This window comes from Thalassophryne amazonica, chromosome 8 (genome assembly GCF_902500255.1).
Source record: "Thalassophryne amazonica chromosome 8, fThaAma1.1, whole genome shotgun sequence".
Taxonomy (NCBI): domain Eukaryota; kingdom Metazoa; phylum Chordata; class Actinopteri; order Batrachoidiformes; family Batrachoididae; genus Thalassophryne; species Thalassophryne amazonica.
Window position 1 is genome coordinate 7556406 of NC_047110.1, and position 15191 is coordinate 7571596.

Consider the following 15191-nt stretch of genomic DNA (forward strand, 5'->3'; position numbering starts at 1 on the left):
AAACAGAAAATAAAAAAAACCCTCATGTTTGACTCAGCCATCAAAAGGAGAGAGGCATGGACTTTTTTCCTCAATATGTAAATGTGAACAGTGTCACCGCCCAGTACTAACAGCACCTCCAACCTCACCCTCACCACAAAAACTACCACCTACTTCAACCTCACCACCTCCAACCTCACCCTCACCACAAAAACTACCACCTACTACAACCTCACCACCTCCAACCTCACCACAAACACCACCTCCAACCTCAATTTGACCACCTCCAACTTCACCCTCAACACAAAAAAACACCACCTACCTCCTCACCACCTCCAACTTCAACTTCACCCTTCACCTCCTCCAAACTCAACCTCACCACAACCAAAACTTACTCAACCTCACCACCTCCAACCTCAATTTCAGTTTCAATTTATTTTCATTTATATAGCGCCAAATCACAACAGAGTTGCCTCAAAGCGCTTCACACAGGTAAGGTCTAACCTTATCAACCCCCAGAGCAACAGTGGTAAGGAAAAACTCCCTCTGAGGATGAAACCTCAAGCAGACCAGACTCAAAGGGGTGACCCTCTGCTTGGGCCATGATACAGACATAAATTACAGAACAATTCACGGACGAATATACAAGAAATGCTATTGGTGCACAGGACAGGAGTCGCCAACACAAATACAACTCCCACCTCTGGATGGAGCTGCACAGAGAGGGAAGAAAGGGGGAGGAAGAGGAGGGAAGGGGCAGGAGTGTGAGGAGGTGAAAGGAGGGTGTCAAGTTGTTGGTTGTTGGTGGCTTAGTCTCACTGCTGCTGCTGCTGCTTGTCAGTATCTTGCAGTTGCACTTTGCTCTGCTCATCACCTGCAAGCATGATCAGGGGAGTTGAGGATCTCATAGTAGAACACAGAGAAGTTTAGGGCAAGGGCAACCCTCACCACAAAAACTACCACCTACTTCAACCTCACCACAAACACCACCTCCAACCTCAATTTGACCACCTCCAACTTTACCCTCAATACAAAAAACCACCACCTACCTCCTTACCACCTCTAACTTCAACTTCACCACCTCTAACTTCAACTTCATCCTCCACCTCCTCCAAACTCAACCTCACCACAACCAAAACCTACCTCAACCTCACCACATTCAATCAATTTAACCACCTCCAATCTCAACCTCATCACCTCCAACCTCACCAAAACAACTTTTTTCACTCATGGTTAGTGGTTGGGTGAAGACAACTGTGTTTACTCTTTTTAAGTTATAATGACAACAGAAACTACCCAAATGACCTTGATCAAAAGTTTACATACCCCTGTTCTTAATACACCGTACTGCCCCTTTAACATCAGTGACAGCTTGGAGTCTTTAGAGGTCATTGTGGACGAGGCTCTCTGATGGTGAAGCTGTCACTGAATAGGTCTTGGATTTTATTTATACCAGTTATAAAGAAATGATAAATCTGTGTGGAGTAGACAGTTCTCAAAAACTGAGTGACTGTGCAAGAAGAGAGAGGAAAGCCACCAAGACACCCAGACAACCCAGAAGAAGTTATAGGCTTCTGTGGCTGTGATTGGAGAAATTGTGCACAGTGCAAGCTTTGCATTTTGTATCACCAGTCTTAGCTTCATAGTGGAGCAGAGCAGAGAAGCATTTCCTTTCACCAAAACAGATCAAATCTAGGCTTGCGTCTCAGATGCACCTTCTGGCAATTTATAGCCAAACGTTCAGGTCTTCTTTTAAGAGAATCGTCCTCTGTACCACTTCATCATGACGCTGTATATGTTATGTGTCGGACGCAGCTCGGAGAACCGACCAGCGTTTGAAGGACCCAGTATGAAATAAGCAGAGCACGGTTCAAAGGCTAACTGAATTTAATACATAACAGTGATAATATAACAAAAAGGTGCGGCCTGGCGTGGTGCGCTCCCAGCAGCGCTAACGGTCCGGAGCCAGAAGCTGTTTCGGACCCAAGGACCCCGCCGACACCCCCCAGGTGGCCGCAACAACCGAGTCTGTGAAAGAAGGAACCATTATGTGAGTCCACACTCTACACACAGAACACTTAAAGGTGTACAAACAGCAAACACTTCCTGGCTTGATTACTGATCAGCTTCCCAACCTGCAGGCATGGAACATCCCGTTCACAAAACTCCACTGCAGTGGAAGCTGATACATGACTAACAAACAGCTCAATACAATAAGGTGTGAGGGACACCACATTTACTGACTGTATAACTGTTAGTCACAAAATCTAACGTACCTCAGGAAGTGTGCTGACGAGCGTGAGACCTCACCCCCTCCTCTTTCACAGACTGTGCATCAAACCTGGACGTTCTCAGCATCCGCTGCTGATGAGATGGCTCCCGAAACGACGATCTCACCTGTCTGGTCACAAGGTCGAGTCTCTGGCAAATACACACTGTGCACTCCAGTCTTAAATGCCAACATGTTCCAATCCATCCAGATGCACTACAGCTGTGAGTCCTGACGAGTCGCAGGTGATCAGGGTGAAGTCCTGACAGCCTCAGCAACACAGCCACTCAGTCCCAAACGCACGCCACCTGGGAGGAAAACCAAAAAACAGAAACAAACCGGCAGCCAGGCCCCCCCAGCCATATAACAGTATAACTGGTGATACAAAACGCAAAGGTTTGTGCTGTGAGGTCACAGTGCTAACCACTGTGCTGCATGATTTGGAAGCTTTAGCAGCGAATGTTCCTTCATTGAGAAGTGGTTTCAGCACCAGGGACAGTTCCCACTCTGCTTCCTCTGTCAGCAGCCGTCCAGGATGTAGTTTAGAGTGTAGGTTGAAATGTATCGTGTAAGAGGCTGACGGTGGAAAAACACTTCACCTGGACTGTGGAACGTAAACGCACAGTGGATGTGCACATGTACGTGCACATGTACGTGTAGCTGCACCACCATCACTGTTCAAGTCAGAGAATAAAAAACAGACTGACCACAGGGGGCAGTAGATGGTGTCTTACTAAGTGACGGTGACATTTTTTACAGATAGATTGAGAGAGTTTCTTTTTTCTGTGTGCTACTTTCACGACCCCAGTGGTTTGGCCAGGAACAGCCCCCTGGTGGTCCCCCTGACTTTTTCTAATGCAGACTAATTATTTATTGGTTGTGCATGTTGTGTGTGTGTGTGTTACCCTGTGAGCTGAGTGACACTGGTCCTGCACGCTGATCTTCATGCCCTTCATGCTCACGTCCAGCACACACACGGCAGGAGGCTGTGGTGCTGCACGCCTGCTGCACACCACCTGTTCACACAGAACACCGTCAGTTCACATCCCTTCATCACCTCATCTTGCAGTAAGAACCAATAACAGACGCTCATGACAACAAAAACACACAAGTGCACCATAAGACTTCTCAATGTGGCCATTGGCTCAGAAAAAGAACTTGTCAGTGAACGAGGTTCCTGCTGCGTGTTTTAAAAACAGGTTTACTCTCTTTTTCAAAATGAAAATGTTTTTAAAAATAGTGCACAATAGTGAACATCTGCTTTAAAATTTACATCCCTTTTCATCTTCTGTCCTCGATGACCGTGGAAATGAATGTTAGGTAGTTAATGGTGGTTCAGGTAGAACTAATGTTTCTCATGCTAAAAAGGTGTCAAAACCCTCAGAGTCTAAATGGGTCAGAGGTGTTTTGTTGGCAAAAGCAGAACCAACACAACAGGTGGTCACAATGTTATGGCTGATCAGTGCATGTTTTAGTTGTCCCTCTGTGGTTGTATATCAAGATCCAGGGCAGTTCCATAAGGTGGTGGAAGGTCCCAGACCTGTATTAGTCCTACCTAATATAAAAAAAAAGAGACTCTGGCCAACCAGCCGGGATGGAATCCCATGTTTGAGGTAAACTAAAGTCTTCACAATAAAAGTCTGCCAGCTGTTTAAGATGTAAAATTATGTTTTTAATGTAAAACAACAGGAACTACTGACTTTCTTGAACATCAACAAATGAATCATCACTTGACCTCAGCAGCAAAGGATCTTGAAACTGTTCATGTATGTAATGGTCCAGATCAACTGATCCACCAGACATGCTTCCATCGGTTTTGGGTGAACATGTAAACTTCTTTACCTTCTGCATTGCAGCACACAGCACATCATTGCCTTGGTGGAAGGGAACCTGAACGGAACCCAGGAATCGCACCAGGAACTGATCTATCCAGCCGTCTTTGTGGACTGAAAGCATATCGGACAAAGAGGACACAGTGACTCAAAGTGCTGACGACGGTTATTTTTCTGAGCGTTGTGTCTTTGAGACATACCGTCAGTAACATCTTTGGACACTTTGACAGTGTAGTAGGCAGGGAAGATTCCAGTAGCTCCAGTCCTCATGTTGTAACCGTGACACCAGAGGTCCTCAGACCGCTTCAGCATCAACACCGGGTCGTCCGTCTCCAGGTGCAGCTCATCAGCATGACGAGGGACAAACCTAAAAACATGTACAGTCACACGAAGCAGGCGTTCTGAACATGTGGACAGCTGCTGTGTGCATGTGAATGTGTGTGAACCTGTAGACGGCTCTGTGGCTCTGCTGTCGCTCCACCCCATCCAGAACACAGGAGAACACGCCAAAAGAGCCGGCACCTGAACCACACAGGACCCGAGTCACCCACAACATCAACACAGTCTGTGCTTTCAATACACATCAGAAAACTCAAAGACAAAGAACACAGATAAAAAGTTTTACTGTAACAAGAGTGTGTGTGTGTGTGTGTGTGTGTGTGTGTGTGTGTGTGTGTGTGTGTGTGTGTGTGTGTGTGGGTTAACAGGTGTGTGTGTGGGGGAGGTGTAAAAGGTGTGTGTGCACCAGGGGGTGTAAGGTGTGTGTCTGTGTGTGTGTATGTGGGGGGTGTAACAGGTGTGCGTTTGTGTGTGGGGGGTGTTTGTAACAGGTGTGTGTGTGCGTGTAGGGGGGGTGTAACAAGTTTGTGAGGGGGGTGTAACAGGTGTGTCTGTGCGGAGGGTGTAACATGTGTGTGTGGGGGGGTGTAACAGTTGTATGTGTGTGCGTGAGAGAGAGAGAGAAGGGGTGTGTAACAGGTGTGTGTGTCTGTGGGGTGTAACAGGCGTGTGTGTGCAGAGAAGTGTAACAGGTGTGTGTGTGTGTGTGTGTGTGTGTGTGTGTGTGTGTGTGTGTGTGTGTGCATGCAGGGAGGTGTAAGAGGTGTGTGTGTGCGGGGGTGTAACAATCGTGTGTGTTTGTGTGTGGAGGGTGTAACGTGTGTGTGCGCGCACAGTGGAGTTGTCTGTGTGTGGGGGTGCAACAGGTTTGTGTGCGCAGGTGGGTGTAACAGGTGTGTGTGTCTGTGGGGTGTAACAGGCGTGTGTGTGCAGAGAAGTGTAAGAGGTGTGTGTGTGTGTGTGTGTGTGCATGCAGGTGGGTGTAACAGGTGTGTGTGTCTGTGGGGTGTAACAGGCGTGTGTGTGCAGAGAAGTGTAAGAGGTGTGTGTGTGTGTGTGTGTGTGCATGCAGGTGGGTGTAACAGGTGTGTGTGTCTGTGGGGTGTAACAGGCGTGTGTGTGCAGAGAAGTGTAAGAGGTGTGTGTGTGTGTGTGTGTGCATGCAGGGAGGTGTAAGAGGTGTGTGTCTGTGTGGGGGGCTGTAACAAGTATGTGTGTCGTGTGTAGGGTGTAAGAGGTGTGTGTGCGCGGGGGTGTAACAGGCGTGTGTGTTTATGTGTGGAGGGTGTAACGTGTGTGTGTGCGTACAGTGGAGTTGTCTGTGTGTAGGGGTGTAACAGGTGTTTGTGTATGTGTGTGCGGGGGGTGTAACAGGTGTGTGTATGTGTCTGTGTCTGTGTGTGGAGTGTAATAGGTCTGTATGTGCGCGGGGAGGTGTAAGAGGTCTATGTGTGTGTCAAGGTATAACAGGTGTGTGTGGTGGGGGGGTAACAGGTGTGTATGTGGGGAGGTGTAAAAGAGGTTTGTGCGTGGGGGTGTATCAGGTGTGTGTGTGTGTGTGTATGTGAATGGGTACACTACCATTCAAAAGTTTGGAAGCCCCTTTTCTATTCAGTTTAATAGGAAAGGGTGTCCTAAGTTTTGGACATATTCTGATCTTAGTCTTCAGACCAAAATGGATTTTCAAAAATTTAATTGAAAGCCTTTATTGTCATTAAACTGTTGCAGAACAACAAAATTAAGATTCAAACTCCACTAGATACATGTAAAATAAATAAAAAAAATTACATAATAAAATACACAATTATAAAGTATAAGTGCGACCAGTTTAAAATGCACAAGAAGATGGTGGTGGTGATGGTGGGGGTTATTGTCAGTGATTTGTCAGAAAAATGTGATTCGAATCAAATTTCAAAGTTCCGATGATTTGGATTTTGACTGGTGTTCTGAACTCGTCTTTAAAACCTTTGACCAGTGCTTGTTGTTCGAAGTGTTTTGGACTGACCAGTGTCGCTGTATTGGCTGCTGCTGTTGACAAATACGTTGAGAAACTTCTTGCTTCGGGGAGCTTGAACCCTTCTTCCATTTGGTTCGTCTTCTGAGGTTGTGGTTGATGACACTTTGCACTGACAGGTGAGTTTCATCACCACCTCCCTCCTCCTCTTCACCTCCTCTTCCCTCCTCCTCTTCGCCTCCTCTTCCTTAATCTGCTGTTCCTCTGCTTGCCTCTTCTCTGAGAGCAGAAGAAGAAGACCAGTGAGGAACGTCAGTGTTTCTGGGCAGTCGTTCAGAGTGACGTGTGCTTATAGTTTCCATCAAACCTGCTGACAAACCTCAGTTTGAGCTGTTTCTATGTTGTGCATACTGTGTGTGCATGTGTGTGTGTGTGTGTGTGTGTGTATATCATTTCACTTTATTATGGAAAAAATTGGTGTCATGGCAGCTTGTGGACCATTTGAGCCACTGCAGTCTGCTTTTAGAAAATATCATTCCACAGACACGGCTCTCACTAAAGCGGTGAATGATCTCCTGCTTGCAATGGATTCGTACACCACTACGGTTCTGGTGCTGTTAGATCTCAGTGCTGCGTTGATACCGTGGATCATCATATTCTACTCGATAGGCTGGAGAATCATTTTGGGATTCATGGGAGTGCTCTTGCATGGTTGACGTCATACCTGACCAGTCATTCTCACTGTGTTTTGTACAATAGCACTACCTCTAGCCTTAGTGACATGAAATGTGGGGTTCCACAGGGGTCCACCTTAGTCCCCCTGCTTTTCTCCCTTTATATAGCCCCCGTTGGGCACATATTGCAGCCTTTTGGGGTTTCCTTTCACTGCTATGCTGATGATACTCAGTTATACATGTCAATAACTGCTGGTAATGTCGTTCACATAAAATCCTTAGAAGATTGCCTTGCATCAGTGAGAAGCTGGATGTCTAGCAACTTCCTCCTTTTAAACTCTGATAAGACTGAAAGGATGGTTCTTGGTCCAGTGAGACATCGGCATCAATTTGACCAGTTAATGCTCAGCCTATGCTCATGTGTCATTCATCACACTGACAGAGTGAGGAACCTTGGGGTAATTTCTGATCCTACGTTGTCTTTTGACCTCCACATTAGAGATATTATGAGGACTGCTTTCTTCCATCCGTGAAATATAGCGAAGATTCGTCCCATCCTGTCTATGGCTGATGCTGAGACCCTGATTCATGAATTTGTTTCTTCTAGATTGGACTACTGCAATATTCTATTTTCTTGTTTACTGCAGTCTAGCATTAGGGCTCTCCAATTGGTTCAGTATGCTGCTGCCAGAGATCTGACACAAAACAAAGTTTGACCACATTACACCCATTTTGGCATCTCTTCACCGGCTTCCTGTCCTAGTGAGATCAGATTTTAAGGTTCTGCTACTAGCCGATAAAATTGTTCATGGACTGGCACTTCCCTACCTAGCTGACCTAGTTAAACCCTACGTACCGGCTTTGCATTCTCAAGGTGCACGACTACTTAGTGGGTGAATAAAAAGTCTGTGGGTCACAGAGCTTTCTCTTATCAATCAATCAATCAATCAATTTTATTTATATAGCGCCAAATCACAACAAACAGTTGCCCCAAGGCACTTTATATTGTAAGGCAAGGCCATACAATAATTACGTAAAAACCCCAACGGTCAAAACGACCCCCTGTGAGCAAGCACTTAGCGACAGTGGTAAGGAAAAACTCCCTTTTAACAGGAAGAAACCTCCAGCAGAACCAGGCTCAGGTAGGGGCAGTCTTCTGCTGGGACTGGTTGGGGCTGAGGGAGAGAACCAGGAAAAAGACATGCTGTGGAGGGGAGCAGAGATCAATCACTAATGATTAAATGCAGAGTGGTGCATACAGAGCAAAAAGAGAAAGAAACACTCAGTGCATCATGGGAAACCCCCAGCAGTCTAAGTCTATAGCAGCATAACTAACGGATGGTTCAGGGTCACTTGATCCAGCCCTAACTATAAGCTTTAGCAAAAAGGAAAGTTTTAAGCCTAATCTTAAAAGTAGAGAGGGTGTCTGTCTCCCTGATCTGAATTGGGAGCTGGTTCCACAGGAGAGGAGCCTGAAAGCTGAAGGCTCTGCCTCCCATTCTACTCTTACAAACCCTAGGAACTACAAGTAAGCCTGCAGTCTGAGAGCGAAGCGCTCTATTGGGGTGATATGGTACTATGAGGTCCCTAAGATAAGATGGGACCTGATTATTCAAAACCTTATAAGTAAGAAGAAGAATTTTAAATTCTATTCTAGAATTAACAGGAAGCCAATGAAGAGAGGCAAATATGGGTGAGAAATGCTCTCTCCTTCTAGTCCCCGCTAGTACTCTAGCTGCAGCATTTTGAATTAACTGAAGGCTTTTCAGGGAACTTTTAGGACAACCTGATAATAATGAATTACAATAGTCCAGCCTAGAGGAAATAAATGCATGAATTAGTTTTTCAGCATCACTCTGAGACAAGACCTTTCTAATTTTAGAGATATTGCGTAAATGCAAAAAAGCAGTCCTACATATTTGTTTAATATGCGCTTTGAATGACATATCCTGATCAAAAATGACTCCAAGATTTCTCACAGTATTACTAGAGGTCAGGGTAATGCCATCCAGAGTAAGGATCTGGTTAGACACCATGTTTCTAAGATTTGTGGGGCCAAGTACAATAACTTCAGTTTTATCTGAGTTTAAAAGCAGGAAATTAGAGGTCATCCATGTCTTTATGTCTGTAAGACAATCCTGCAGTTTAGCTAATTGGTGTGTGTCCTCTGGCTTCATGGATAGATAAAGCTGGGTATCATCTGCATAACAATGAAAATTTAAGCAATGCCGTCTAATAATACTGCCTAAGGGAAGCATGTATAAAGTGAATAAAATTGGTCCTAGCACAGAACCTTGTGGAACTCCATAATTAACCTTAGTCTGTGAAGAAGATTCCCCATTTACATGAACAAATTGTAATCTATTAGATAAATATGATTCAAACCACCGCAGCGCAGTGCCTTTAATACCTATGGCATGCTCTAATCTCTGTAATAAAATTTTATGGTCAACAGTATCAAAAGCAGCACTGAGGTCTAACAGAACAAGCAGATCATTTGTAACCTTCACTAATGCTGTTTCTGTACTATGATGAATTCTAAAACCTGACTGAAACTCTTCAAATAGACCATTTCTCTGCAGATGATCAGTTAGCTGTTTTACAACTACCCTTTGAAGAATTTTTGAGAGAAAAGGAAGGTTGGAGATTGGCCTATAATTAGCTAAGATAGCTGGGTCAAGTGATGGCTTTTTAAGTAATGGTTTAATTACTGCCACCTTAAAAGCCTGTGGTACATAGCCAACTAATAAAGATAGATTGATCATATTTAAGATCGAAGTATTAAATAATGGTAGGGCTTCCTTGAGCAGCCTGGTAGGAATGGGGTCTAATAGACATGTTGATGGTTTGGATGAAGTAACTAATGAAAATAACTCAGACAGAACAATCTGAGAGAAAGAGTCTAACCAAATACCGGCATCACTGAAAGCAGCCAAAGATAACGATACGTCTTTGGGATGGTTATGAGTAATTTTTTCTCTAATAGTTAAAATTTTATTAGCAAAGAAAGTCATGAAGTCATTACTAGTTAAAGTTAAAGGAATACTCGGCTCAATAGAGCTCTGACTCTTTGTCAGCCTGGCTACAGTGCTGAAAAGAAACCTGGGGTTGTTCTTATTTTCTTCAATTAGTGATGAGTAGTAAGATGTCCTAGCTTTACGGAGGGCTTTTTTATAGAGCAACAGACTCTTTTTCCAGGCTAAGTGAAGATCTTCTAAATTAGTGAGACGCCATTTCCTCTCCAACTTACGGGTTATCTGCTTTACGCTGCGAGTTTGTGAGTTATACCATGGAGTCAGGCACTTCTGATTTAAAGCTCTCTTTTTCAGAGGAGCTACAGCATCCAAAGTTGTCTTCAATGAGGATGTAAAACTACTGACGAGATACTCTATCTCACTTACAGAGTTTAGGTAGCTACTCTGCACTGCACTGATCATGCCTCTGTTCTGTGGAATGATCTCCTGCATCAATAAAACAGTCAGATTCTGTGGAGACTTTCAAGTCCAGTCTTAAGACGCACTTATTTTCCCTTTTGTATGGCTAGCATACTGGCATAGTATGTTTTTGCGTAGCCGGTCTGCTCTGCGTAAGCCTGATCCTGTCAGATCTCAGAAGCTAAGCAGAGCAGGATCTGGTTAGTACTTGGATGGGAGACCTCTTTGGAACACCAGCTGCTGTGTGTGTTTCTCCAGGTAAAACTGGAGTTGCGTCAGGAAGGGCATCTGGCGTAAAACCTGTGACAGTTACCAATGCGGATCTGGCTGTATCCGCTGTGGCGACCCCGAACAAAACCGGGAGCAGCTGAATGAACAACAACAACTGGCAAAGTATGTTTTTATGCCTTTTACTCTTTTAAATTCATTTCATTAGTAAACGGAGCGGGCCATAGCCTCAGCTTTTATCTAAATTCTGGGTCTTTTAGTGAAGCTTAGGGCTAGTGGCCGGCGATCACCTTAATATTAATATTTCTTCTGTTTTTCTTGTTGCTTAATGCTGACAAATTACACTGTATTCTGCTTTTTTTCTTTTCTCTCTGTTTGAGGTGCACCTCCATCCAGAGAAGGGTGTGGTATCTGTTCCGGAGCCGTCCTGTGCACCGGCAACATTTCCTGTATATTCGTTTTGTGAATTGTTTTATAATTTCTGTCTGTATCATGGCACAAGTAGAGGGTCATCCCTTTGAGTCCGGTCTGCTTTGAGGTTTCTTCCTCAGAGGGAGTTTTTCCTTACCACTGTTCTAGGGGTTGTTAGGGTTACACCTTACTTGTGTGAAGTGCCTTGAGGCAACCTTGTTGTGATTTGGCGCTATATAAATGAAAATAAACTGAAATTGAAATAGTTTGTGCGTGCGTGTGGTTGCGAGGCCCCGCCCTCACATGTGGCACCGTGCCCGTTACCTTGCCTCCTGTCCTCCTGCTCGTCGGGCTCCTCCTCCTCGTTGGCTGACTGATAGACCGTGTCGCTGTCGCTGTCGTCCTCCTGCTGGTTGTTGTTGTGCAGACACTCTTTCAGGCTGACCAGCTCCAGCTGGGCGTGTTCATCCACCACCAGAGTGTATTTCACTGAGTCGTAGTTAAACCCTGCAGCTGCTTCGCACGTTGCTTCTGTCCGAGCCGCTCCATCATCTGCTGGACGCTTTGCCGTGTCCTCCATGTTGATACTGTCAGACATTTGTCCGCCTGCAGCCACGTGAAGACTCTCCAGCACAGTGCAGTCCATTTTTTGTTTTTCATTAAAGTCGGTGAAGATACTTCGACCACCCTGGATGTTCAGACAAGGGGTGGGATCTCCCTCCCCGTCTTCTTCAGTGATGTCTGGGTTGGCTCGGTGAGGGACAACCGGATGCAGGGGCCCTGGAGGTGGCCCCTCAGTGTCTGAACTGAGGGACATTCTGTTGGCGCCCCCCTCACTGCTGGACCTGGAGAGGACAGGAGGGGCCTCCTGTGTCCTGTCATGGTTTTGGCCTCAAAACAAAATATCAATAATGAGATAATACAGTAAATCGATGTGAAAAGAAAGATTAAAAATCACATTGAAATAGTCACACCTGTTAGCCTACAGGCTAGCTGGTACACATTCAGCTGTCAACTGATCCATGGGTCCGAACTAATCCATGGGTCTGAACTGATCCATGCACACGGACCAGCATGGCAGCAACAAAAGGTTCACTTAACATTTATGAAGAATCACCATTTGAATGATTGGATGGTTTAAACCCTGACAGTCAAAGGTGTCAGGGTTTAAACGATCCAATCATTCAAATGGTGTCAAACCTCCTAAACTAAAATTGGACAACATTGACTGTTCTTGTGGGATTCGGACGTAACAACCATTTTGAAATATTTCACGTCTGAAACAGGTGGCGTGTTTCTGATGATGAAAACAATCTCTTCTATCATCATTATCGACATAAATGTATTTGTTATATTTTCACATTGTGTTCCGGTACTTTAAAACAAAGGCTAAACATGCCTTGATTTTCAGTGATTAAACTGTCGCATGGCAGCACAGTGATTAGCACTGTTGGCTCATAGCAAGAAGGTCGTGTGATCGCTTCCTGCCTGGTCCTTTCTGCACTTAATTTCCTCTCACAGTCAAAAACATACTTATTTAAGATCTGCTCCTGACCAAGGCAGCGTCTCTGCATCTGGAGTTGGTCCCTGAACTGTGGCTGCCCACTGCCCCTAGTGGCTGGATTATGTATAACTGTAATTAAGATGGGTTAAATGCAGAGGACAAATTTCATTGTTTGTACACTCAACAAAAATATAAACGCAACACTTTTGGTTTTGCTCCCATTTTGTATGAGATGAACTCAAAGATCTAAAAGTTTTTCCACATACACAATATCACCATTTCCCTCAAATATTGTTCACAAACCAGTCTAAATCTGTGATAGTGAGCACTTCTCCTTTGCTGAGATTTTATCACACAGCACAATGCCACAGATGTCGCAAGATTTGAGGGAGCGTGCAATTGGCATGCTGACAGCAGGAATGTCAACCAGAGCTGTTGCTCGTGTACTGAATGTTCATTTCTCTACCATAAGCCGTCTCCAAAGGCGTTTCAGAGAATTTGGCAGTACATCCAACCAGCCTCACAACCGCGGACCACGTGTAACCACACCAGCCCAGGACCTTCACATCCAGCATGTTCACCTCCAAGATTGTCTGAGACCAGCCACTCGGACAGCTGCTGAAACAATCGGTTTGCATAACCAAAGAATTTCTGCACAAACTGTCAGAAACCGTCTCAGGGAAGCTCATCTGCATGCTCGTCGTCCTCATCGGGGTCTCGACCTGACTCCAGTTCTTGACTTGAGTGGGCAAATGCTCACATTCGCTGGTGTTTGGCACGTTGGAGAGGTGTTCTCTTCACGGATGAATCCCGGTTCACACTGTTCAGGGCAGATGGCAGACAGCGTGTGTGGCGTCGTGTGGGTGAGTGGTTTTCTGATGTCACTGTTGTGAATCGAGTGGCTCATGGTGGCGGCGGGGTTATGGTATGGGCAGGCGTCTGTTATGGACGAAGAACACAGGTGCATTTTATTGATGGCATTTTGAATGCACAGAGATACCGTGACGAGATCCTGAGGCCCATTGTTGTGCCATACATCCAAGAACATCACCTCATGTTGCAGCAGGATAATGCACGGCCCCATGTTGCAAGGATCTGTACACAATTCTTAGAAGCTGAAAATGCCCCAGTTCTTGCATGGCTGGCATACTCACCAGACATGTCACCCATTGAGCATGTTTGGGATGCTCTGGACCGGCGTATACGACAGCGTGTACCAGTTCCTGCCAATATCCAGCAACTTCGCACAGCCATTGAAGAGGAGTGGACCAACATTCCACAGGCCACAATTGACAACCTGATCAACTCTATGCGAAGGAGATGTGTTGCACTACATGAGGCAAATGGTGGTCACACCAGATACTGACTGGTATCCCCCCACAATAAAACAAAACTGCACCTTTCAGAGTGGCCTTTTATTGTGGGCAGTCTAAGGCACACCTGTGCACTAATCATGGTGTCTAATCAGCATCTTGATATGGCACACCTGTGAGGTGGGATGGATTATCTCAGCAAAGGAGAAATGCTCACTATCACAGATTTAGACTTGTTTGTGAACAATATTTGAGGGAAATGGTGATATTGTGTATGTGGAAAAAGTTGTAGATCTTTGAGTTCATCTCATACAAAATGGGAGCAAAACCAAAAGTGTTGCGTTTATATTTTTGTTGAGTATGTACAGTGGCAATAAAGGTACTTCTTCATCTGCAAATGTTTTGGGTTACGCTCCACTGAGTAATAATGACACATAGGGGACGCTCGAGAGTAATTGTGGGAAGAATGCATGAGATATACAGATAGATAGATAGATAGAAAAGTACTGGAACACTTGGTATTTCCCATATTTCAATTTGTTTATACCATTTCTAAGACTAAAAATACAAAAAAAAAAAAAAAAAAAAAAAATCTAAAATGATCTTCCTTAAACCCAAACTGAAAGTAAATCTCTACAAGTGAATGTTAATTAATTAAAAATATAAAAGCCAAGATGATGAGTTGCATAAGTAATGGAACACAGGTATAATACCTGTAAATAATCAGTTTTATTGCCATTTTTCTTCAGACAAGTCAGGGGATGGATACATGAACATTTTCATTTGACTGTGCAAGAAGGAGAATAGTGAGGAAAGCCACAAAGACACCCAGACAACCCAGAAGAAGTTAAGGCTTCTCTGGCTGTGGCAGAGTTTTCCATTTTCTATCACCAGTTATACAGCATTGTGATGAAGTAGTATAGAGGAGGATTTTCTTAAAAAGGAAACCTGAAAGTTCAGCTACAATTTGCCAGAAAGTGCATTTGACATGCAAGAGATGCGAGATTTGATGTTTTGGTGAAAGAAAATCCATTGTCTGTAGACCTATGAGGCAGGATTGTCTTGAGGTACAAATCTGGGGAAGGGTACAGAAACATTTCTGCTGCTTTGAAGGTCCCCATGAGCACAGTGGCTTCCATCATTTGTAAATGGGAGGAGTTTGGATCAACCAGGACTTTTCTGAGAGCTGATTGCCCGTCTAACCTGAGTGGGCCTTAGTCAGGGAGGTGACCAAGAACCCAGTGGGTTCAGGCC

General features: G+C 44.8%; 1 protein-coding gene across 1 annotated transcript in view; it reads right to left on the bottom strand.

Annotated features, from left to right (window-relative positions):
- LOC117515378 (C-Jun-amino-terminal kinase-interacting protein 1-like) overlaps window positions 1–15191 on the bottom strand; it is a 135612-nt gene that overhangs the window by 12183 nt on the left and 108238 nt on the right. The window contains exons 4-9 of the mRNA XM_034175908.1: window positions 11445–12011; window positions 6425–6652; window positions 4527–4602; window positions 4281–4447; window positions 4091–4194; window positions 3154–3264 (exon numbers count right to left, since the gene is read on the bottom strand). Of these exons, the coding sequence (XP_034031799.1) occupies window positions 3154–3264; window positions 4091–4194; window positions 4281–4447; window positions 4527–4602; window positions 6425–6652; window positions 11445–12011 (1253 nt within the window). The remainder of the gene's footprint in view (window positions 1–3153; window positions 3265–4090; window positions 4195–4280; window positions 4448–4526; window positions 4603–6424; window positions 6653–11444; window positions 12012–15191) is intronic.